The sequence below is a fragment of the Euprymna scolopes genome, chromosome 30 (genome assembly GCF_053919585.1).
Source record: "Euprymna scolopes isolate OS-2025 chromosome 30, ASM5391958v1, whole genome shotgun sequence".
In the NCBI taxonomy this organism is placed as follows: Eukaryota; Metazoa; Mollusca; class Cephalopoda; order Sepiida; family Sepiolidae; genus Euprymna; species Euprymna scolopes.
In genome coordinates, this window is record NC_136511.1 from 94,146,816 (window position 1) to 94,173,364 (window position 26,549).

The 26,549-nt window shown below is 35.0% G+C and overlaps 2 protein-coding genes across 6 annotated transcripts in view; one reads left to right on the forward strand and one right to left on the reverse strand.

The window, feature by feature from the left end:
- The window catches only part of LOC145254891 (uncharacterized), a 223,877-nt gene that overhangs the window by 41,267 nt on the left and 156,061 nt on the right, over positions 1-26,549 (reverse strand). For 3 of the 5 annotated variants that reach the window (XR_013863829.1, XM_080113807.1, XM_080113808.1), the window contains exon 8: positions 20,185-20,244. The exons of the other annotated variants lie outside the window; for them this stretch is intronic. Coding sequence is in view for 2 of the 3 variants with exons in the window: in XM_080113807.1 (XP_079969933.1) it covers positions 20,231-20,244 (14 nt within the window). In the remaining variant the exon portion in view is untranslated. The remainder of the gene's footprint in view (positions 1-20,184; positions 20,245-26,549) is intronic. 5 annotated transcript variants of the gene reach the window in all.
- The window catches only part of LOC145254892 (uncharacterized), a 38,422-nt gene continuing 21,783 nt past the window's right edge, over positions 9,911-26,549 (forward strand). Inside the window, exon 1 of the mRNA XM_080113810.1 lies at positions 9,911-16,085. Within this exon, the coding sequence (XP_079969936.1) occupies positions 12,554-13,609 (1,056 nt within the window). The 5' untranslated portion in view covers positions 9,911-12,553 and the 3' untranslated portion in view covers positions 13,610-16,085. The remainder of the gene's footprint in view (positions 16,086-26,549) is intronic.

A 26,549-nucleotide genomic window follows, 5' to 3' on the forward strand; every position in this document is an offset into this window, starting at 1 on the left:
AAAAAAATGGCAGACCAGTACACACGCGCACAAAAAAAAAAAAAAAAACGCACTCAAAAAGGAAAATTCAGAACCTGGACAAAAAATTGTCTTGCACCTACAAAAAAAAAAAGGCAGTTTACAAAAGATCGATTTAAAAAAAAAGAGTATTGAAAGTAACCCTTCGAAAAAAAAGTAAGAAATGTGTCCCACACACAAAAAAAAAAAAAAAAACAGAGACGAGAAAAAAAAAAGTGTCTCTAGAATATGCAATATCTCTTTCTCTCTCACGCTTTCTCTCTTTCTGTCTCTCTCCGGATATATATCGATATGTGTGTATATCTATGCATCTTGTTATTACATGAAAAAAAAAAAAAAGAAAAAAATCCTTCAAACACGAAGCTCGAAAAATAAATTTAAAAAAAAAAAAAAGGAAAGAAAATAAAGGATACCTAACATTTTTTATCTGATCTTTATTTCAGGTTTATAAAGATATAGGACTTTTTAAAAAATTGCTTTTGACTTTGCAAGTGTTAGATTTAGATTTGAAAAAAATAGAACTTTTACATTACATTTTATTCCATGAACAGTTGATGTGTTTTTTTTTCGGGTTAGATTAGCAGTTAATGCCGAAACATATGTGGTTTTTTTGATTTGATTATGTTTTTTTTTATTAATTTTGATTTGTCTGTTTAAAAAAAAGGAAAGAAAAAATGGATTGCTAAAAATGTGGATTACATAATGTGAACGTTTTTTTTTGTGTGAGAATGCCTTTAACAAAATTGTTCAAAATAAGATTGTTTTTCTATTTAGTTAATTGTTTTAAACTCGTAGAAATGTTTAATGTCTACCTGTCACTCATTTGTTTGAAACAATGGCCGCACATAGGAAGGAAGCGAAGATGACCTCGTCATGGTGTTTGTGAGGGTGTTGAGGGATGGGTGGTGGAACAATGCGACCTGCCTCTGTTTCTCTTCCTCTCTTTCACCACCTCTCGTGTTGTCTACCATTCTTTCACCCTCTGCAAGCTTTTTTTGGGGACGAGAGAGTGACTTTTAAAATCGAAGAGTTTTTTTTGTGAGATTACGTAATAGTGTTATGGGGGTGGTAGGGTGTGTAATGGCATCGCTCTGTCTCTATCCCCTTCTTTCCCCCTCATTCTCTCTCTCTACTCTTGTGTTTTAATGATTGTATAGCTAAACCCCCATGGCTGATTGCAGGAGGGCATATAATAACGAATTAACTTGGAGTTTTTTAAATTTTTCTACCAAGTTTAAAGAACAAAATTATTTATGCTTCGTTAAATTACATTAAATGATGTCTTCAATTGTTTTTTTATTAAAAATAAAAACTGAGACGATTATTCAAACAGCACTTAAAGTACTTTTTTGAAGTCTTCGAGTGTTTGGAAAAGCCAACTGTTACATGATTACGTTGATTTTTTAAGAGTTCTCTGAAATGTTCATAGTTGTTCTTAAAGAAAAAATTACGCTATTATATTTCGAATATTCTCTGAATTTTTAATAATTTCTAAGGAAATATTGTTTGACTAACGAAAGAGATTTTCCTGAACTCTAGATGATTTTAAGGAAGAATTATTCGAGCAAATTCTTTAATTGAAGGTTTATTTGAAATTGGACCGTATGATAGGGGTCCCTGAAATATTGACTGAGGAGTATATACGTAAAATTGAATTAATTATTAAGAAAAAAAAAAGATTTCCTCAGTCTAGAAAGATCTCTCTTTAATTGAAACTTTAATTTTTTCGAGCTGTTAACTATACAGAACTGGTCGTTAACTAATGTGACTCCCAGGTGTGGCGGGAGTTTATTAGTTCGAAATAATCCTTGTGAGTGAGTTTAGGAAAAGAATTGCTTTTAAATGATAAAATAATTACTTTGAAAAAAAAGTTAATTAACATGAAAAGTTTCTGAATTCGAAATGACCTGGATAATGGTCTAAAAGAAGAAATAATTTTTAAGAATCAATTAAATAACTTTAAATGTACACTGAATTTTAAAAATAATAATTACGAAATGAAAAATTTGGGATGTTTCTGAATCTCATTGTGAAGGGTGAATTGATTCAAAATGAATATTCTATGATCTTTTCGGAAGATTAATTTTAATAATGAACCAAATGTTTGGAATAATTTTTGAATTGTATTACGAAAAATGGGTCTATTCGAAGTTTATGACCTTTTGAGAAGATTGGTTTTTATAATAATAAATGAATTACTTTGGAAAGAAGTTAACTAACATATATTGATTTTAACGATGAACCAAAATACTTGAAATAATTTTTAAATTTTGGAATTAAATTTTAATGATCTTTTGTAAATCAAGTTTTGAAAAAATACATATACTTTTTAAATGTACCCTGAAATTTGGGAAAAAGTTAATTATGAATGTAATAACTGAAATGCGTTTGCATTGTGTAAACAAATTCTAATTGTGACCGAGGTGCTCTGAAATGATTTTTTAAAAAGTGTTTTCTTTTTAAGAAAAAAAAAATTGTTAACACCCTATTTCATTGATTTAATGTATACCAGGTTTCTGAATTGTTTATTTTTGGAATTTTTTTCCCCCTAATTGAGTATTCTAACTCATGAAGGCTGAGTGCCCTTCTTAATTAATTCTTTATATAATTAATAAATATTCCGTGGTGGATAGTTTTTATTGGTCGCTCGGCGGCAGACTCCTTGCTCTAACAGAATTAATTGGATTAGAACCTCTGAAGACCAAGGTTTTACTAAATCCATATAGGTCGGCGTGATGAGGTCACGTAACCCCGACTTATCTAAAATACATTATACTGGTCGCTGAAGAGAGCGTAAGTCCAGTAACTGAAGTAATAACTTGGAATACATATAGGTCGGCGTGATGAGGTCACGTAACTCCGACTTGGTTAAAATACATTATACTGGTTGCTGAAGGGAGCGTAAATCCAGTTACGAAAATAATGTTATGCAGACTAAATTAAAAAACGTATAGGTCGGCGTGATAAACTCACGTAGAATCCGGCTTAGTGAAATACGTATAGGTCGGCGTGATAAACTCACGTAGAATCCGGCTTAGTGAAATACGTATAGGTCGGCGTGATAAACTCACGTAGAATCCGGCTTAGTGAAATACGTATAGGTCGGCGTGATAAACTCACGTAGAATCCGGCTTAGTCAAATACGTATAGGTCGGCGTGATAAACTCACGTAGAATCCGGCTTAGTCAAATACGTATAGGTCGGCGTGATAAACTCACGTAGAATCCGGTTTAGTGAAATACGTATAGGTCGGCGTGATAAACTCACGTACAATCCGGCTTAGTGAAATACGTATAGGTCGGCGTGATAAACTCACGTACAATCCGGCTTAGTGAAATACGTATAGGTCGGCGTGATGAACTCACGTAAAATCCGGCTTTGTTAAAAAATATTATACTGGTTGCTTAAGAAAGTGTAAATCCAGTAACTGAAATCATGAGGTCATTGCCTCGATGGAGGGCGAGGATGATTACCCTCTCTGGTATTTGAAGCAGTATACCAGTCTACCAGGAGCCTGGTGGAAAAAATAACTTGCTTCACTGAGTTCCTGATGGAACGTAGAGCATGGGGACATTGATTGCTGACGGCCGGTTGACGCACCATTCACGGAAAATTAGGGACTTCTGAAATTTATGAATACTCATAAATTTCGGATAGCATAGGGAGGGATGTGGCACTATTTCCTTGTGCCACTGTTTCTAACACACTCTGCAGCATGGACGGGTGGTAAATTGTCCATGAGCGTAGAGATACAGAGAAACCCCTTCCCATAATCCCCTTACTATCTTTCTGTCTCTTTCCTGCACGACCACCATGATGTGAGGACGCATAGACTGTCTCTCCGTAAATGAGGGGGGCCACCCCCTCCCTCAACACTAGTTAGGGTAGTTTAGTTAGCTTCGAAAAGCCTATTATCCATTTTTAATCGTAAAAATGAATTGTAAATTTTTTTTTGTAATATATATTGTATCTCTAATGTAAAATAAAATAGTTAGTTATATCTTATGTATATTACAATTGTGTCGCGTGTGATTTTTCTTGTGTCTGCCATGAATGCCTTCATAAATATCTTAAGTCAAAAGGCGGCCCTGAGGACAAAGAGATGAAGATTCCCACCAGAATGCCACCAGGGTGAAGAGATCATCTTGAGAAAAGAAAGGAGCCACACCCAGACCAACATCTCAGGTATGATTTTCTTCTTGTTACTCAGACCCTAATGACTGGCCCATCTTCATGTCTTCATGAGACCGCTTTAAGACATTTACTATAACACATCTGTCGGTCACACCCCAGTGACCGGCTGATCGTGGTATACATATATATACACATATAATATATGTACATATATATACACATATATACATATATATACATATATATACAATATATGTACATATATATATATGTATATATTATATATATATTATATATGTGTATACATATATCTATATATATTGTATACATATTATATATATAATATATATACATATATATATATAATATATATACATATATAGTAATTTATAAAATATATACGGCGATTTAGCTACACTGAATATTCCGCGTTTCATCCACTCTAGGACTCTTCAGGCTTAAAGCGCATAAGCCTGAAGAGTCCTAGAGTGAATGAAACGCGGAATATTCAGTGTAGATTAATCGCCATATATATTTTTTTATGAATTACTAACTAGCTCTACCTACGTATTGAGCACTTTTGAAGCAAATACTTAAAGTTTACACATAAATCTACCCTTTCGTATATTAATTTTATGTGAGTAAATTAAGTAGTTATAAATATATATATATTATATATTTATATTATATTATGTATATATATATATATATTATATATATATTGTATATATATTATAATAAACATATATATATATATATATTTATTATATATATATATTATATATATATATGATATATATATATATATATTTATAATATAAAGCTAAAGGTGTGTGTGTCTGGTCACAAATAGGCTCCTATACGGTTGACTATTATAGAAAACTGATCATATATGATAGAAGATGTATCTAGACACAGGAATGGATATGTTTGATCTGGCAGAACCTGGTACATTAAAATTGTGGGGTCTGCGTTCGCGCCTGGTCCACAAAGTATGACCTTCATAGAATGGAAATATGTCACAAAGTTTAACAAGGTTTTTTTAATATAGATCCACAGAATATTGTGATAAGTGTTTCAGTGTGAATAGGTATGGTATAATAAATTATGGGGTTTATCTATTTTATTTTTACTTTCATCATATTTTGTTTTGGTTTTGATACCCTCAAATTCGGAGCTATCTCTTTACAATCCTTCCTTTTCATAACCTCTCATACTTTCATAAATCAGAGTCCATTTTCTGTAGGCTGTTTTTGAAAAAATTAATGTAACAAAACATTAGGGTTTGTAATTGTTCAGAGAAAAAATAAATCAATTAAATAAAATAAATGAAAAATAAATAAAATCTAAATATTTTGAATATTTAAAAATAAAAATATTACAAAAAACAATAACTGTCCAGTCAATGATAAAAATACAGAAAAAACCCCACAGCATTTGTAATCATTAAAAAATTAAAATCAATAGAAAAGGCTAGATACTGATATAATCAAAGGGAGATAACCTCCATAGTTAAAATAACAAAATCTAAAATGCAAAATTACCACAGCATTTGTAACAATAAAATAAAATATATATACTAAAGTATGAAACAAAACAAATAAATAATAAAAATAAAGAATATAACAAACTTTGGAAAATAATAAGAAATAAAAAGGAAAGAAAACAAAAATAAATAAACCTGGTAAGAAGAAATATTCATATTTATTAAATTAATTAAAATAGAAAATACAAATAAAATAAAACATGCCTTTTTCCATAGAAGATTTTTTACGTTTAACCAAACTGGAAGAAGAATATAACAAATTATGAAAATTAGAGCTCTTACAAATAGTCTCTACTATTTTAGTTAGATATAAACTCAACTATGAAAAAGGTGGAAATATTATAGCGAAAGAATTAATAGTGAGAAACCTTTTGAACTAATGTAGTGTTGAAACAGATGACCATGATAACTTGCATTTTCAACTAGAAATAAACAAAATTAGAGATGCAAGAAAGAATAGAATTAGAAAAAATAGAGTTGGAAAAACTAAGATTACAACTAGAAAACACACACCAAAATGCAAATAACTTTTCTGTTAATATAATTTTCGATGTAGGAAAATAAAATGAGTATCATCATTTAATGAAAAAAAGAGGGAAATATTTCTCTACTCTTTTTGAGAAAATAGTTACAAATTTAGAATGGCTCTATGAGATTTGACCAATACCTTTGCAATATGTCCTAACTGGAAGAACAGCAGACACATTTGACATAGAAGATACCGCAGATTATGACAAAATGAAAAATACTAGATTGAATGCATATGATTTAATACCAGGATTATAGGTTAAAATTCAGAAAATGAAAAAAAATTGAAAATTATGATGTGTTGATAAAGACACTTCAATACACCTAGATGATATATGAAATAGAAACTATTAATGAAGCTGCTATAATCGCAGATACCCACAATGTAACACTAAAAAAGAGTTATGAAAAGACTCAAGTAACCGATAACCACTCAAATAAGAGACCATTGCTTGCGTCTCACCCTAACAACTTATCTCATAAAAGTTATTTACAGAAAAAAGACATATATCCATCAAAAATTTCATGCAGATATTGTGGTAGAAGTAATCATATTATATCTGAATGCAAAATACAAAAAACAGATCAACAAATAAAACTTGCCAACCTCATGCAAAACAATTTAAAAAACATTCTTTCTCGAGATTAGATATATAGAACCCTTCCAACCTATCCATAGAAATATACAAACCTTTTATATTCCATGGTTTTGCTTTCATAAACGATCCAGAGAAAGCTACACTTATAAAATTCTTACAAGACACCATTGAGTTTCATACTCTTTTGCTAGAAAGTATCGGAATCAACCTTCACGGGAGATTTTGTTTTGTTACAAGGAATAGAGTGGAGTGTTGTAAAGGTAGCACTTCATAAACTCTACATAAAATCAAAGTTCATAAATTGTTTAGATGAGTTTTATTTTTTATTAGTGTCTATAGAATTTGTTTTTAAATCTATATTTCCACACTTTTATTTTGTCATGAAAGGACATTTTTCCTCTTTAAAAAATTAAGAAATTATTATTTCTTACATTAATAATAATATAAATATATATTATACTATTATTTATATTTATATATATATATCTATATTTTATATGTTTATATTATTATTTATGTAAGAAATGATATTTTTTTCTCTTAAAAAAAAATGAAGAAATTGTCCTCTTATTAATATTATAATATATCATAACATTAAATATACCAACAGTTCCGCCCAGCTTTGCTCAGGCCCTATGTACTGTTCATAACTTTATGTGCATAAGTATATATTAAAAAGTGTGTATATGTATGGTAATGCCTTTCTATATAATAGGTTTCCTTAACTACTATAGAAAAAAGTTGGTAGAGACCCGCAGACGTCAACTTTTTTAAAACTTTGACCCCAATTTTGACCCCTTAACATTTATTGTTTTGGGCTCAAATTAAATTAAAATGTTTGACGCATGTCCGAGTAACCTACATCTAAAATTTCAAGTGTTTAGAGCCAAAATTGGTGGAGGAATTTGGATGAGTCTGCAAAGATCAACTCTTTCAGTCAAAAATCTAATTAAAAAGCTTGCTGCATGTCTGAATACCCTTTATGTAAAATTTCAAATTTTTAGACCCAAAATTCGCTGAATAGTTTGCTAAAGACCACAACGGTAAAATCTTTGGAACTTTGACCTCTTGGAAGCCAAATTTTCAGAGAGAAAAAAAAAAAAAACGCTTAAAAAGCTTGCCCTATGTCTGAATACGCTTTATGTAAAATTTCAAATGTTTAGACCAAAAATTGGCTGAGTAATTTGGTAGAGACAGCAGATGCCAACCTTTTAAAAACTTTGACCACTTAACATTTATTGTTTTGGGCTCAAATCAAATTATAAAGTTAGATCCATGTCCAAGTAACCTATATCTAAAATTTCAAGTGTTTAGACCCAAAATTGGTGGAGGAATTTGGTAGAGTTCTCAAAGGTCAAATCGTTGAACTTTTTGACCCCTTAACAGTCAAATTTTGGGCCGAAAACCGATTAAAAAGATTTTCCCAAATCTCAGTACCCCTTATGTCAAATCTCGAGTCTGTAGACCGAAAATTGACCGAGTTATTTAGTAGGGAAGTGTAGACAGACAGACACACACATTTTCACTAGAGTATATATATATAATAATATAAAACTTTTATTACTAAAATACATTACGTTACAATTGTAATGATGTTAGCTGCCCGGGCAATGCCAATTCACTCTGTTACAGGCTAAGAGTTGGTTGGGGTGTTCAACATGGAGTATGAGAAATTTATCTTTTTCTCCAGAAGTCTGGAATATGTTTATTGCTGATATGATAAACAGAAAAGCAAAATGAAATGGAGCTGGTGACAAGAGGTCTGCTCTGTTATCTGGAAAAGATTGTCATAAAGTCACCTGGTCTGGTTAATTGTCAGACCACCAAGTGAGCAGGAAATGAAACTTGGAAAATTCGAGTTAGCTGATAAGTTAGTTTGGACGGATAAATAAATAAATTGAACCTTTGGAGATATACAGTTTCTTGGAGAGAAAGGGTGAAAAGGAGAATTGAAGAGAGATATGGTTACGAAAGAGAAAGAAGAAATTCACAAGAACAGAGAAAAGAAAAAGAATATAAAGTAGAGGCAAAGAGAAAGAAGTAATCTTCAAGTGACAGAGAGGGAAGAAACCAATTTAATAAAAACGATTGTCTTTTTAGAAATAGTCTTTTACTGGCTGGCATCTAGACGGTCACTTCGTTCTTGTCCCGGCTGGGGTGGGGGGTGGGGGCAGAAATTCCAATAAGAACTAATTTGAAAAGCTCTTGTTCTTAGCTGGAGAATCAACCAATATGAACTTAAGTTATACAACCTGCATCACGAAGCTCGGATCAAAGTGTAAAATGATTTATAAATAATTATTTTGTTTGGGTTATACGAAAATGAACCAGAGTTTTTCTTTGTTTCTCGATTGCCGGCCGGAATGAAGATGCAGTTTATTTCGGGTATGCCCTGACGCTAGATGATCAAAGAGATAGACCGGATCCAGCACGAAGCCAAAGTGACGGCTGAAGCAAGATATGCTCAGTCCGTGAAGTCCAAAGTAGCTGAGCATCGGCTTGGTTCCCACCAGTTTTGGCAAATATCCTGAACAGAAGCATGCATTCTATCCCAACCATTATCAATGGACCAGAGGTCATCTCGTCAACATCAGACAAGGCCAAACTATTTGCCAAGAACTTTGCAGCTAATTCTACCCTGCGACGAAGGCCTTCAACTCCCCATATTTCCTGTGGAGAAAGAAGTGGCTTACCGTTAAAGCGGCTGCGCGTTTGTGCCTGCAGAGCACAAATTGAGAATCAAGATGGGGCCCGCACGCTTTTATGTGGAAAAAAGTCTCATGGAATCTCGGAGAATCTCGTACCCTGGTTCCATAAATAACGAGGAAAGGAAAGCGGGAGGACAGACGATTTTTAGTCACTAAAGCGAACGGACGTGTGTAAAAGAAGAGGTAGAAGAAAAGAGTGTGGTGAACGAAACAAACAACGACTCGGTTGAAAGTAGAGTTGTAACGAACACAAGCTATACTGGCATGACGTCAGGATTTGACCCCAAGCTAATTCCCCTGTTTGATGGCAGTAGCACTGATCACTCAGTGCAGGAATGGGTGGAAAAAGCAGAATTAATATGTCAGCTCAGTGGGGTGAAGCGTATGGAATGCGTGGTCCCAATGCGTCTCACTGGGGGAGCATATGCAGTATACCAGCAGTTGGCTGATGAGAAGAAAACAGATTTCGCCTGCATCAAGTGCGCCCTTTTTACAGCATTTGCATTAGATCCAGTTACTGCATGGAAGGAATTCGTGGCCCGAAAATTACATCCCGGGGAAACGGTGGATGTGTATCTGGCTGAACTGAAAAAGCTATCGGTTCTTTTTGGAGGGATGTCAGACAAAGGCTTGGTGTGCGCCTTTGTTGCAGGATTACCTAAGAGTGTGGAAGATCTGCTCCGTGCCTCATCCCAAGTGGATAAGATGGACATATCGGAAGTATTGGCGCGGGCACGAGCAATAGTAAAGAAAAGCCCTAACACTATAGACCAAGCGGCAGCTGTACAACCATCACAGGTTGGATTGCAGGACCTGGGTGCAGCTACAACCTGCTATAAGTGTGGAGGACCCATCCATTTGGCCCGTGATTGTCTTTCGTCACGTCAACCAACTTGACGGGCCGCAGTGCTACAAGTGCAAAAAACGCGGACACCTGGCTCGCACCTGTCCGGGAAACGGGCAAAGGGAAAAAGCTACAGCGCCAGTCTTCTTCCCAGATTGTCATTGAGCAGGGCGCTACCCACTGTAAGCATACACATTAATGGAAGTGAGTGCCTTGCACTTGTCGACAGTGGGTGCACCCAGACTCTCGTGAGCAAGATATGCTGTGCCACTTGGAAAGCAGAGAGAATTCCGGTACTAACTGTAGGCGGAGGTTCACTAGCCTCTTCTGGGGTGAGCATTATCAGCGCAAGCATCAACGATGGGCCTGCAGTAGCCGTGCGAGCCCTGGTTGTGGAGGGACAGCTTCTCGGGTACGACCTACTCCTGGGTATGGACTTGATTACACAACTGGGTGGAATTACTGTGGACAGAACCGGCAAGGTACAGTTCTCCCGATGTGAGGAACACGTTTGTGCTGCCATAACTCTCGACGAGCCTGACCTTCGTGCAGAGTATGATAGAAACACCAATGCATGGACAGCGTCTTGGAAGTGGTCAAATGATCAGCCACCAATATCCTTGCGGAAGCAGTTATCGGAATATCCACCACCCATGTGGCTAAGGGAACAGTATGAAGAAGAATTGCAGACGTGGATCGACAATGGCTGGCTTCTTCCATACCCAGAGGATGAGCCTGGCCCCCCGCGAGGGCTGATTCCCTTGATGGCCGTCGTACAAGAGACCAAACAAAACGTCCGCCCCGTCCTAGACTACCGTGAGCTCAATGAGCATGTCGACCCATATACGGCAAGGGTTGATGTGTGTGCACTCAAATTAAGGGAGTGGCGACAGCAGGGATCGAACGTGGCAACTCTGGACCTACGCAGGGCCTATCTGCAAATACGCATTGAGAGGAAATTGTGGCCATTTCAGACTGTGGAAATTGGAGGAACCCGATAATATCTAACCAGGCTAGGGTTCCGTCTAAATGTGGCACCAGGCATTATGACAGCAATCATGCATGCTATCCGGCAGCAAGATGAGGCAATGCAACAGGCAACATCCTTATACATCAATGATATATTCGTCAATGAGAGCCTCATGTCAGCGCAATCGGTTAGAATGCACCTTGAGAGCTTTGGACTGACATGTAAGGAACCAGAGCGTCTGTGCGATGGAGCAAAAGTTCTCGGCCTGCACGTGCGTAATAGCAAGGAGGAACTTTGATGGGACCTTGGGGACGTGACTTCCTCTTCTCCAGCAAACATCACTCGATGAACAGTGTTTTCGCTTTGTGGAAAGATGGTAGGCCATTTCCCTGTGTGCGGTTGGCTCAGGGTGGCCGTGGTGGCTATAAAAAGACGTGCAACAGCCGTGTCGTCGAGATGGGACAATGAAGTACTCAATGTCACCTTAAGGAGCATGCTGACAGAGACTGTGTCCAGGGTCAGCGGGAATGAGTTCACGGTCTGGGTGGATGCTAGTTCACTGACCCTTGGAGTTGCCCTTGGAGTTAATGATTCCATTATTGAAGATGCCTGTTGGCTTCGGCCAGAGAATGATTCGAGGCACATAAACCTGGCTGAACTTGATGCCACATTGAAGGGTGCTTCAGTGGCAAACCAAGGTTCTACATATCATGACTGACTCGGCATGCACTCATTGGTAGATAACCGATGCATTAAGTGGAAGAGCACGGCTGACGACATGAGCATCGAGTGAGATGTTAATTCGAAGACGGCTTGCCACCTTGGTCGACACCATCACAGAGTACGACCTGACCATGGACGTAGTGTTGATCAGGTCTACGCTCAACAGAGCAGATGCTCTGACAAGAGTCCCTCAACGATGGCTTCTGGCTGGTGCTCAGAGAGATTCTGATAATCTGCAAAACACATGTGCAGCAGTTGTGTGTAATGTGGATGCAGCGCGCGTCATGGACATTCATCGACAGTGTGGACATCCTGGCATCAAGCGAACACTGTACTTTGTCAAGTTGATTGATCCAGGAGTAGAAAAAAAAAGATATCCGGAGAGTGGGGGAAAGTTGCGACGCCTGCCAATCCATCGACCCAGCTCCAGCACGATGGAAGAAAGGGGAGTTGGGAGTGAGTGGTAATTGGCAGAGAGTGGGCATGGACATCACACACTACGGTGGCAACCACTTCCTTACCCTCATCGATTGTGGGCCTACACGTTTCGCGGTCTGGCGACTCCTCGGGCGCCAGGACTCTTACAACATTATTCGCCAGCTGTCATCCTTGTTCTGTGAAAGAGGTGCACCCGATGAAGTGCTGACGGACAATGACCCAGCCTTTTGCAGCCATCAGATGAGGCAGTTCTTACAAGAATGGGGTGTGCGGCTTCGGCTTAGATGCGCTTATGTGCCTTCTGGCAATGGTATAGCTGAGAGAAGCCATCGCAGCATCAAAACAATTGCAGCCAGGAAGCAGTGCACCATCGCAGAAACTGTGTACTGGTATAATCTCATGCCGAAGGATGGCGTCTCTCCAGGAACGGCACCTGCAAACGCAATCTATCAGTACCGTGTCCGAGAAAAAGGAATCCACTCCAATACAACTGTGGCCACTGACATAGAACGGAATCAATATGCCAAAGGGGATGCTGTCTGGGTGAAGCCGTCAGGAAACCGATGTACTGACAAGTATAAACGGGGCACAGTGACCGATGTGGTGAGTCAGCAGTGTGTCCAGGTTGATGGCGTATCCCGTCACGTTAGGGACCTACGGCCGGCGACACATGTACCACCTCCAGTGGACGATGAGAGTGACTCTGACTCTGAGACATGTGGGCCATCGCTTTGGTTTGCACCATCCCTATCAAGCAGTGACTCTGATATCAATAGCCTCCACGGAGATGAAGCCTTCCCCGACCATCAGGCGGTGGATGAGAGCGCACGCGAAGACGAGAGCAGCACTGTCCCCCTTTGCAGAAGCACCCGACGGCGGCGATTGCCACCCCCCTGCCGTCTCTGTGATCATGAGATCAGGGGGGAGTGTGGAGAAAGAAGTGGCTTACCGTTAAAGCGGCTGCGTGTTTGTGCCTGCAGAGCACAATTTGAGAATCAAGATGGCGCCCGCACACTTTTATGTGGAAAAAAGTCTCATGGAATCTCGTACCCTGATTCCATAAATAACGAGGAAGGAAAAGCGGGAAGGGACGAGTTTTAGTCACTAAAGCGAACGGACGTGTGTAAAAGAAGAGGTAGAAGAAAAGAGTGTGGTGAACGAAACAAACAACGACTCGGTTAAAAGTAGAATTGTAACTAACACATTTTCTCCTATAACAGATAACACGCTATACAACATACAAATATCTGTGCGTGAGGTTGCCAAGCTAATCAAGAACCTTGATTCCAGTAAAGCAACTGGCCCTGACGGCATTCCAATTATAGTGTTATGAAAGCTTGCCCTCATACTTACAAAAGTGTTTAAGCGTTGCCTTAGGAAATGCTTTCCAACACCCTGGAAAACCTCATCAGTATGCCCTGTATTTAAAAATTCAGGTAATAAGTCATCTCCCTCTCAGTACAGACCAATAAGTTTCCTGTGTGTCATGAGTAAGTTGCTGGAATCCTAGTCAACCACCTCAGCAGAAATAACCTTCTTAGTGACACCCAATATGGTTTCCGTTCTGCTAGATCTACAGCAGATGTGCTAACGGTTATATCTCATAGAATTAGTGAATCTCTTGACAAAAGCTTCCTTTCTAGGGCAATTGCTCTTGACATATCAAAGGCCTTCGATAAGGTATGGCATTAAGGCCTACTTCACAAGATTTCCAGCTACGGTATAACTGGAAATGTTTTCTCAATCATTAAATCATTTCTCTCTGATAGGCTCATAAGAGTAGTGGTTGATAGGCAGAAATCAGAGGCCAACAGTATTAATGCTGGAGTCCCTCAGGGGTCCATTCTGGGCAAACTCTCTTCCTGATCTACATCAATGATCTCTCAAAACACATACTTAAATCATTTGTTGACATCTATGCTGATGACACAACCATCTATGGCAACACATCAAAGGCCGTAAATGACAAAGGTCTCTCTAATTCTCTCTCCTCAGATCTTGAGCATGTAGTACAGTGGGGAAGAGATGGCTGGTTACTTTTAATGCATCTGAAACCAAGCTCCTATCTTTACATCATCAACACTCTGATCCCCATCTGGCATCAATTGAAATGGGTGGCTCTCGTTTAGGGGAGGCCTCATGTTTTGATAAGCTTTTGGGTTTGACCTTTACTCCAGATCTGAAATGGAACACGTACATCAAGTCTGTTGCCAAGGTCGCTGGGAAAATGGTGGGATCCTTCTACCGCTCCAGAAGATATCTCACTACTGATGCAACTCTCTATCTACATAAAAGCCAAGTACATCCAAGGATGGAGTACTGTTGCCATATCTGGGCAGGAGCTGCTAAAAACAGCCTATCCTGCCTTGACAGAGTGCAAAATAGACTTTGTGGCTTAGTGGAGGATGCCCTTTTCTCTTCCCTGCAACCTCTCTCCCACAGAAGAGACGTTGCGAGCCTATCTTTGTTTTATCGTTATTTCCATGGTAAGTGCTCATCTGAGCTCCAATCTCTGGTCTCTTTCACGATAAACACCTGTCTAGCTGAAACCCCTGTCAATAATTTTCCCCAATCTTTATCTGTGCCTAAATCAAAACATAGATTCCATGAACAAAGCTTCTTTCTTAGAACTGCATGCCTGTGGAACTCTCTACTGCTTGCCCATTTTCCACCTGACTTCAACTTGGATGTCTTCAAGTCCAACATAAACAAATTCCTGATGAACCGCCCCCTTATCAAATCTCCAATACTAACGAATACTACAACACTATCCCATTGATTACTGTACATGCAATAACCCTTATCCCCAAGTGGCTTCTGGGCCTTGATAAGTGGTGACCTCCATGTAAAAAAAAAAAAAAAGAAAAAGAAAAAAAGTTACAATGTTGCCATACAGCCTTAAAGTCGCGCACATTTTGCGTGCCCTGAGCAGCAGAGAGATATTTTCCAGTGACTGATCACCCTTGAAGGGCCCACCACTAGACAAGTAAAAATGTAGCCCTGCTGGGTTGCATCTATGGTCCTGTGAGACGGCAACGACAAACACGGCCAGGAGTACATCACAAGTATGCTCCCGTGCTATGGATGCGGCCCGGCCCTGGACAAAGAGAGGGGGTTAGGGTTATACAATTAGAAAATAAAAAGATTCTTTTTGAGCATTTCTGAAGAGATCTAAAAATAGAAAAGAAAACTGTTTTTTTTTTTCGAGGGTTCCAGAGGGTCCAAAGTCGTGGTATTCCATTTTAGAAATTCCAGAAGCTTTCAATCCATATGACTATAAATGCTAATAGCATCATAACTTTGTTAAGTTATCTCCCTTTATATTGGCATTAATATGCATATAATTTGTTAAGTTATCTCCCTTATAAAAAGGCAGAGTTAACGAACTCTTCTTTTAAAAAGATGGCGTTGTAATGTTTATCTGTTTGTTAACCGTTAAACTCTAATCGTGAGTGTGTTGAATATTTATTCAATTAATGTATTAGCTGCCGTAATAAATTATATATATATTGTTTATATATATATACCGTCGGAGTTGGATTATTTTACTGGTTTTTCAACTTCATCCAGACTCTTGGTAAATATTGATTTTCTGATCTTATAATATATTACTTTTGGTTAGAATATATTTCCTTAACCTTGGTTATTACCCCCCTAAAAAAGCTAGTTTAACAAAAAATCTGATTTACCTCCCTTGCACCGTTTCTCTTTTAAATATCTGTTTTCATTGTTTATCTGTTCAATAAATTCTTTTTCTCTTAAACTCCATTTTTTTTATTCAATAAATGTTGTGTGTCTATCCCTAGACATTCTCTTGTAGTATAAAATATGTGAAAGCTAATAAAACTGGGAACTCATTTTCCTATTTATAGATTACCACTGTTCTTCTAATAATTTGCTTAAAAAATGTAATCTAAGAAGATCTAATAAGAAAAAACAGGATTAACAGGATTTGCCTAACTTCATAAATTTCAACATGTTCTCTTCTGTGCCAACCCCTTGACGCTCTCTTCTCCCGAATCCATACACAACTAGCCCTTCATACACGTAGCCAATTAATTCATGTGCAAACTAATGCATTTCAAAAAACATGCCATCATGATCCTTAATGATCATTTCACATACAAACAAGCCTGTGCCCAGATTGGCACTTACATCTCTAAGTCTTCTTACAACCCCAGACACAGTTGGCTCACTCTACATGTCCCTAAACAATAGTGACTCACTTTACACAACACTAGACACAGCTAGCCCACACTACACAACTATACAGCTTGCTCACACTACACTGCTAGACACAACTAGCCCTCCATACATGGCTGAACACAGTTAGCCCCCTCCCCATAATTGGTTTGACATTAGCCCTCCATACACGGTTAGACACAACTATCCCCCCCCTCTACACGGTTAGACGCAACTAGCCCTCTATAATTGGCTTTACTTTTCTTGATGCTAAAAATAGTTTGTAATAAGATCTAATAATAAAAAAAAAAGGATTGACAGCATTCACACAACTTCATAAATTCCGACGTGTTTTCTTCGGTGTCAAACCCTTGACGCTTCCCTTCTCTTGAATTTATTCTTCTTACCATAACAAATTCATTCATATGCAAATTAATTCATTTCAAATCACACAAAAATAAAACATTCGTTTAAAAAAATAATTCCCAATAAGCATTAATTATGCTGCCACAAAATTAAATAACCCAACCATTATCATACATCATTCTATGAAAAAAGATTTTCCAATCAAGTTAGGTTAAAACATTAAGAGGAACCTGTTGATTTGAAATAATAAAATATAGGTTCTGTTTGGAGATCAACCATTGACAACAGTAGAAATTTCATGGAAATTCCCAACTTATAATTTATTGCCTTCCAATCATACACATTAGCTTTCATTTCATTTTACAAACTGCATTTTATGGTAAAAAAAAAAATGAAGCATTTTAGTAAAATTTTAATGATTAGTAATTTATATCATAAGCAGAAAATGACCGTTTGTGTTAAAAGGGTGGGCAACAAAATAAAACATATTAGGTGCAATCGGTTAAATGGAGAGCAACATACAAACGATGCCAAAAACATGATTTAAATGTTTTCGAATAAAGTATATTAACAGGCATTTCATTCCATAAATAAAATAAAATATTCAAAAACATTTTAAGTAAACAAGTTCATATTTTAAAGAAAAATGAGGAAGTTATGGATGAATTTATTTTCATTCCAAATTTGAAAATGTTTTTATTAAATAAAATACCAAACATTTCCTTTTTTTTTTACAGATTTCTACAAGAATTTGATTCTTTAAATAGATTTTCATTGATTTGTTTAAGTGTTTCCATTGTTAATTGAAAAAAAATATTCAAATATTTTTAGATTAAAAATAAAACAAAAAATAAAAATGTCAAAAGATTTATTCATTTTTTTCATTAAAACGAAAAATTTTTCATTAAAACAAAAATTTTTTTCATTAAAGCTCTCTTTGTTATTACTGAAATAAAATATTTGAAATATTGATATACGCCAAATTTTAAGATTAGAAAAAAAGAAAGATTTTAAAAATTAAAATATAACTTACATTTTAGCAGGAAAGTGATTCAGTTTGCTTCTGTAAGTTAATTTTAAACAATCCCCTGGAATTGATATTTCATAAAGATTTCTGCAACACCCACCAAAAATTTTGATATTCAATATTTTTTCAAAATCAGATCCAGATTATCATAATAGAAAACGGATTCTAAGCTGAAAAATTTTTTAAAAGAGGATTTCAGTTTGCTAATGTAATCTGCCATTTTTTTTCCTTTTTAGGGTGGTAAAATACTAGAGATAACTTCTCTCAACTTATTTTTAGATTTTTTTTAAAAACAACTGATTTTTTGTATTTCTTCTATGTTTACATTTTTTTTTTATCTTAACCTATTCTTAGAGTTTTTGTCAACTATTTATTTTTAAAGGTTTTTTTCAACAACTGATTTTTATTTGCAAAAGGAACAAAATAATTTTTGGTTTGAAATGGCACTTTTTGGGTTATTTAATGCGTACAACACAATCACGTTGACACACCTGTTCTCACCAGATCACCAAAGTTAAGCAATGATAAGCCTGGCCAGTACCAGATGGGTGACTAGGCGCTGTATGTACCATGCTGAGTCGTAGAAATTTTTAGGTTGATATCTGGGGGTGAGATGCCCCTCCGAATAAAGATGGAATACAACAGGAAACTACTGTTTTTACTTGTATTCCTGAGATTACCATGGATACACAATTTGGAGAGCCATGGTCGCCGACGCTGTTAAAACAGCAAGGTCGCTGGTAATGAATGCTGAATTAATTTTTGAAAAATGTTTTTATGCTTCAAGTTCTTTATAGCTTCAAATATTTATTTATAGTCTTTAGTTTGGTTTTGTAGAGAAAAATTATTTTTGCTTTTGGCTTTGTAGAATATGATTGAGTTTGCAAAGGGATAGAAAAAAAACAATAGCATCAATGTTTGGTGCATTTAAGTCAGGATGCTAATATCTTTGTTTAAATATTAATGATGTAGTAGCACCAGATTTTAAATGGAAATGAAGAAAACGTTTTTTTTTCAAAGCAAAACAACTTTTCCAGTGAAAGAAAAAAAAGATTTAATAGCTACTTATAGTGTGAAGCATGTGAAATATCCAAAAATTTGACTGAAAGAACAGACTAATGTTGATGGAAGTGCCATAGTGAGATGTCACCATAAAGAAAAAAAAGGCTATGTAATGAGGTAAAACAAGTCTTGAATCTTCGTGATTCTAATTTGTCACTTTTTGTTGATCATTGTTTTTTGTTCTTACAAACGAAAAACTTTATTTTGATTCAATTTTTTTCAAAATGGATTTTGTTTACATCCATTTTACAAATGGTCGTCAAAGATAAAAGTAGCAGTCATGTATTCTTAAGCTAGTATTGTTGAGAATTACATATATTTCTAACCCAAAATAGCCCAGTTGGTTGAATGTCAAACTGAAGACAAAGGTTTTGATTTAATCACGGACCTTGGCATCTGTTTTTTTTTTTTATCATTTTGTTGAAAATCAATTATTTATTAATAATAAATTATTTAAATAAAAAATATTGTCAAATACTAATCACAATGCATTTCTGTTTCTCAAAAACCAAGTCAGCTATTAGAAATGTTATAATTTGAAAAAGCAAATTTATAAAAATGAAAACACTGCCAGGCAACATTGGATAAGTACAGATAGTTTAATATCTGATCTTTAAAATAACAACTTATTTTGTAAATATGGCATTTGAAAAGCATTTTTGTACTTCCTAGATTAGGATCAAAATATAGCACTGAAGCATTTTATATTTTTGTCTCATTGAGTGCCTCTTATTGAGCAGTTGGATTTTCCCCACAATAAAAACAAACTTTGTAGGGAGGAAAGTAAATAGGGACTAAATGTCAGTTCAAACAACAAATACTTACACTGCAAACTGAACCCCCACTAAAATGTGAACAAGTGATTTTTTCAAATTATTTTAATATAATCTGAAACTTGGAGCTTAATCAATAGAGTATACACAAGATTTAAACATGTCTGCCGATTATTAAAAAAATAAATAAGAGAAAATATTGTAGAAATCTGTATGGATTGTTATTAAATAAAATGAAAACAATGCTATACATTTTTTTTTCTTACCAGATTCAGATAGTCTAAATCCTAAACAGCTGAAAGTTCCAACATTTTACTGCCTCTCTCCTAAAGGCAAAAATTAAAATCAAAAAGTTTTTAAAAAATTTAATTCAAAATTAATTTTTTTTTTACTTATACATGCAAATAAAAAGTTTCAATATTATTTCTTTATATAAAAGATTAATAAAATGTCAGATTTACTTTTTTGTGAGAAAAAATTATTCTTAAAATCTAAGTTATTTTAAGCAATTTTTTTAAATAATAGGAAAATTAATTTTAAAAATGTTTAAAAAAAAAAATAAATAAAAATAAAAAAGATAAAACCCCAAAACATTCAAATTTAAAATACAAAAACGTTTCCCATTACTGCAAAACAATTACAGATATTTTAATTTCCCAATAATATATATATATATATATATATATATATATATATATATATATATAGTCATAGTCATCCACATACAGTACTGTTTTGCTGTTTCACAGCTCATCAGTTCGGTTAGACAGGCAACTACCTAAAGCCAGGATCGAAACCCGACCACCTGTACGACAAATGACACAAAATACATGTTAAAATATTCTTTAGTTCTAGGATTTGTTTGAAAAAAATTTTATTTTCATTCCTCTAATTAACTGTACTTTATATTTAAGTGAACATTCGATTTTCCTTTGAGGTGTGTAATTTCTGATTATTTTCAACTAATTTACATAGTGTGTTTGTACACACCATAGAAAAAGATAAAATAATAAAATTATGGCAATATATAAATGAACACTCTTAAGGTAAAAATAAATTACATACGTTTTCATTGGCTATCTCTAGATATATCACATTTCATAAATTTTTAAATTAAATCAAATTAGAATAAATTGTAACATCCCCAATTGATTTTTTATAGTGATCATAGTCTTCATCATGATCAGATTTTAAGACCATGCGAATTTTACTTTTCTTTTTGCCATTATGCCACAAGGAAGAAAAAGAAAACACACAAACCGATTCTCATGTAATTTTGATTTTTCACCAAATAAATGTTATGTTTGTTTATTTAAAAAAAATCTAATAAATAATAAACTTAATAATATCCAACGGTTTTTATCACAGAAGGCAAAAAATCTTCACTACTTCATCTCATGCATCATGATCACAAAAAATTTCATTTTTAAACAGATGTTTTGTTTATTAAAATTTTTTACATTGTATTGGCTTTCTACAAACACACATACATATACATCTATTATATAAATACATACATATACATACAAACACACATACAATGGTCTTCTATTATATAAATGGCACACATACATATACATACAAACACACATACATATACATCTTCTATTTTTGATATAATGGACTGATCCAACACCCCTCAAATGAATGGACTGTTATGTCTATAAAAAGACAAGCAAACTCTCCTCACGTGGGAGACAGAATTTACTACTAAGCTGTCAATGGACGCTTAGAAATGTGTGTACCTTTTTACCTAAATAAACCCTTTCTGTACAACCCCAGTAATGACTTGTTATTCATATAATCTACGATATAACAACTGGCGACGAAGAATTCGAACGAAACTCACTAAAAAACAAAGCGAAGGAATAAGCACACAAGAAGATTAACATTCAGAAAACAAAAGAAATCCAAAGAAGGAAGAAGAAAAGAAAAACTTCGACAGAGCCAACATTTAAAAAGTAAGTATTTCAATCGGTTACAGTCCTAAAAAAAAAAGAAATTGACATTTTGAAGCGAACATTTTTTTGAAAAGAATATTAAAAAAAAAAAAAAAAAAAAAAAAAGTGTCCATTTCAAGTTTTATTCGGCTGGAAGTTTTTTTTTTTTTTCTCTTCGGAAGGACATTGTGCTTTTAATTCATTGAATTTATAGGACATATGAGTTAATCTTTTGTTTAATTGTGTGGTTTTAAAAAAAAAAAAAAAAAAAAAAAAAAATTTTTTTTTAACATGGAGCAATTAGCGGAATTCACTAGAACTATGCAATCGGCATTGTTTGCACAACAAAAACAAATGGAATTACTTCAGCAACATCAGTTGAAGCAAAGCGAAATACTACAGAGTATTTTAACGCAGCAGAAAGACTGCCGTTTCACTCCTGAAGGAATAGCAAATTCTTTATCCGAATTTGTATACGAGCCGACAAATGGGTTAACTTTTCCGGCATATTTTCGGAGATACGAAAATATTTTTGCTAAGAGATGTCAGTCTTGGACAGACGAAGAGAAGATTATCCTTCTTCTTCAAAAACTTGGATCTCAGGAAAATACAAAGTATATGAATTTTATCCTGCCAAAGAAACCTGAAGAGATTTCTTTTAGTGAAACAATAAAAATATTGTCAAACATTTTCAGTGAACGAGATAGTCTATTCTATACACGTTATAAATGTTTAAATATCACGAAGCAGGAGGACGAAGATTTTATTACTTATGCAGGGAAAGTGAATGCTCATTGTGAATCCTTTAAATTAAAAGACCTCAAAGAGGATATGTTTAAAAGTCTAATCTTTGTGCAAGGTTTAACAGCCTATATATAGGATAATATATATATATATATATATATATATATATATATATATATATATATATAAGGATATTCGTTGAAGGATATTATCCATTATGAACCAAGACACAGAAATAACGTTACAAAAAGTTACGGAAGAGTGTCAGAAACTGTTAAATTTAAAGCAGGACAATACAAGCATCGAAGGAAAAAATTTTGAAGAAAAAAATATGGAAAAAAAAATGGAAAGGGTGATGAAATGTGCACACGAAAAATCCTGTAAGACATGTGGGGGAAAAAACCACTTCACTAAAGATTGTTACTTTAAATACAAAATATGTAACAAATGTAATAAAAAAGGCCATAAATCAGGAAAGGAAAATACCGAAAAGCAGAAATAAAGACCATTGGTTCTAAAAATGAGTCTAGGTGTGATAAAAGAAAATATATTAAAATTAAAATTAATGGCTGTAATGTGAACTGTCTTCTAGATACGGGAAGCGACATAAGTATAATTGACGAAGTAACTTGGAAGAAAATTGGGTTTCCAAAGTTACAAAATACAAAAAAAAAAATTGCCAGAAGTGTGTCTGGAAATAAACTAAAATTTAAGGGTGAATTTTGTACCAATGTGTCTCTAAAGGAGAATGCTGTGAAAACCAAGTTATATGTCGTACCGGGGAAAAATTCTAATTTGTTCGGTATAGACTTAATGATTCTTTTTAATTTATGGGGAAAACCCATAAGCTCATTTTGCAATAAAGTAAGTCTGGCGGGTTTAGAAAAGTCTAAACTACCAGGAAAGTTTATTGACGAATTAAAAAAAGATTTTAAAGAGGTATTCTCTGAAGGTTTGGGTTGCTGCACGAAAACGGAGGTGAAATTTGAACTAAAGGACGAAGCTAAACCAGTTTTCAAACCCAAAAGAAAGGTTCCATATTCAGCATTAGAAACTATAGAGAAAGAATTAAAGAGACTTCAAGATATTGGAGTAATAGAGAAAGTGGACTACTCTGAATGGGCTTCACCCACGGTTTACGTTAAGAAGAAAAATAATAAAATCAGGGTATGCGCGGACTTTTCGACAGGTCTGAATGATTGTCTCAAGGAGCATAACTACCCGCTTCCTACCCCAGAGGAAATTTTTTCGAAGTTAAGCGGAGGAAAATTTTTTTACAAAAATTGATTTGTCTGAAGTGTATTGGCAAGTAAAAGTCCAGGAAGATTGTGCTAAGTACCTGACATTAAATACCCATAAAGGACTATTTTCACTAAAACGTTTGCCTTTTGGTTTAAAAGTAGCCCCAAATTTGTTCCAGCAAATTATGGATACAATACTAGCAGGTTTGGATTTTGCTATGGCTTATCTAGATGACATCCTTATAAGAAGTAAAAATGTGGAAGAGCATAAGATCCACATTGGCAAAGTATTCGAGAGAATATCAAACTATGGATTGAAAGTGGCTCTCGAAAAATGTAATTTTGGGATGGACAAAATTGAATATTTGGGACAGGTGATTGATCGAAATGGTAGAAAACCTAATCCTAATAGGACTGAAGCAATCAAAAACATGCCTAGACCAGAAAATATAGTGCAGCTACAGTCATTTTTGGGACTAGCAAATTATTATAATTCTTATATCCCAAATATGCATGAACTAAGAGCACCTTTAAACGAATTATTGAAAAAGAATAAAAAATGGCTCTGGACAAAAGAATGTGATGAAGCATTCCTAAAGATTAAAAAATGTCTGTTATCGGATTTAGCACTAGCTTACTACGATCCGAAAAAAGAATTAATTGTAGCAGCAGATGCGAGCGAATACGGTTTAGGTGCTGTGCTACTACACAGACTCAAAGATGGATCGACTAAACCAATTATTCATGCCTCAAGGGTTTTGCTACCTGCAGAAAAAAATTATAGTCAGATAGAAAAAGAAGGTCTGGCAATTGTATACACCATGAGGAAATTTCATAGGTTCATCCATGGAAGATTTTTTATATTGGAAACGGACCACAAACCTTTGTTATTGATTTTTGGTTCCAAAAAAGGAGTTCCTACTCATACGGCTAATAGGTTACAAAGATGGAGCATGATTCTGTTAAACTACAATTTTAAAATGAAACACCTAGCATCCAGCAAAATTGCACATGCAGATGGTTTGTCCAGGTTGATCCCAAATAAAACTGAATTACTTGAAGAAACTGTTATAGCTGCACTAAAAGAAGAAAATGAACTAACAGATATATTAATAAATACTGTTAGGGAACTTCCGGTAACACTTGAGGAAATAAAGAAAGCAGCAAGAACAGATGAATACATAAACAAGATAAAAAAACAAGTGGGACAAAAAGAAAAGAAGAGGAAAGGATTAACAGTTTTTCCATTTTCAAAGTGCGATGAAACTAATGTACGCAGATAGAGTGGTAATACCTCAAGTATTACAGAAGAGAATTTTAAAAGAATTCCACATGGGACATCCTGGAATCTCCAGAATGAAAGCACTAATGAGAGCATATATGTACTGGCCTGGAATGGATCAGGACATAGAAAAAATGATAAAATTATGTAAGGGTTGCCAACTAGCAGCAAAAGCGCCGCCCACTAAGACGCAACCTTGGCCTAAAACAGATATACCATGGACGCGGATCCATATAGATTACGCAGGACCTCTAAAAGGATATTATTACCTGGTAATAGTAGATAGCATGTCGAAATGGCCAGAAATTTTTAAATTCAAACATCCTACAGCGGCAAACACAATAAAGGCGTTGGACGAGGTATTTGGGTGTTTTGGCGTACCAAAAGCAATTGTTAGTGATAATGGCACCATGTTCAAAGGTTAAGAATTTAAGATCTACTGTGAGTCACTGGCCATAGAGCATATCACAACACCAACTTATAGCCCTCGATCTAACGGACAAGCTGAAAGATTTGTCGATACTTTTAAACGAGCGTTAAAAAAGAACGATAACATCGACACTGAAGAAAAAAGTCTTCAGAAATTTTTAGCAGTGTACAGGATAACGCCTAATCCGAATACAAATGCAAATTTATCCCCAGCGGAAATAATGTTTGCCAGAAAAGTGCGCTCTGTGTTCGACCGGTTAATTCCGAGTAAAAAAGTAAAAAAAAGTGTAAAAGATAATGGACGATACAAGATATACAAGGACGGGGATAAAGTTTTTTTCAACAATTATCGGGCAGGGAAGAGTTTTTGGGAAGAAGGCATAATCTCAAAAAGAATTGGAAGAATGGTCTACATTATAAAAGGTCAGACATTTTTCCACAAAAAACATATAAACCAACTCAGACCTCGATATATTGAAATAGTTAAAAACAATGAAGTACCGATGGAAGTACTGTATGACATTTTTCACATAGAGCCTCCAAAAAAGGAAGCACCAGTAACTGAAAATACAAGTCACTCTCCAAAATCCAAAAATTCGCAAACGCAAATTTTAAGGAGAAGTAAAAGAAAAAGAACTGAATTTTTTGGACAAAGTCAAAAAAGAAAAAAATGGTGAAGCGAAATTCTAGGGAAGAATTTAGCTTGGGAGGAAGGTGATATAATGGACTGATCCAACACCCCTCAAATGAATGGACTGTTACGTCTATAAAAAGACAAGCAAACTCTCCTCACGTGGGAGACAGAATTTAGTACTAAGCTGTCAATGGACGCTTAGAAATGTGTGTACCTTTTTACCTAAATAAACCCTTTCTGTACAACCCCAGTAATGACTTGTTATATAATTGTTATATCGTAGATTATATGAATAAATGGCACACATACATATATATATATATATAAACACACATACATCTTCTATTATATAAATGGCAAA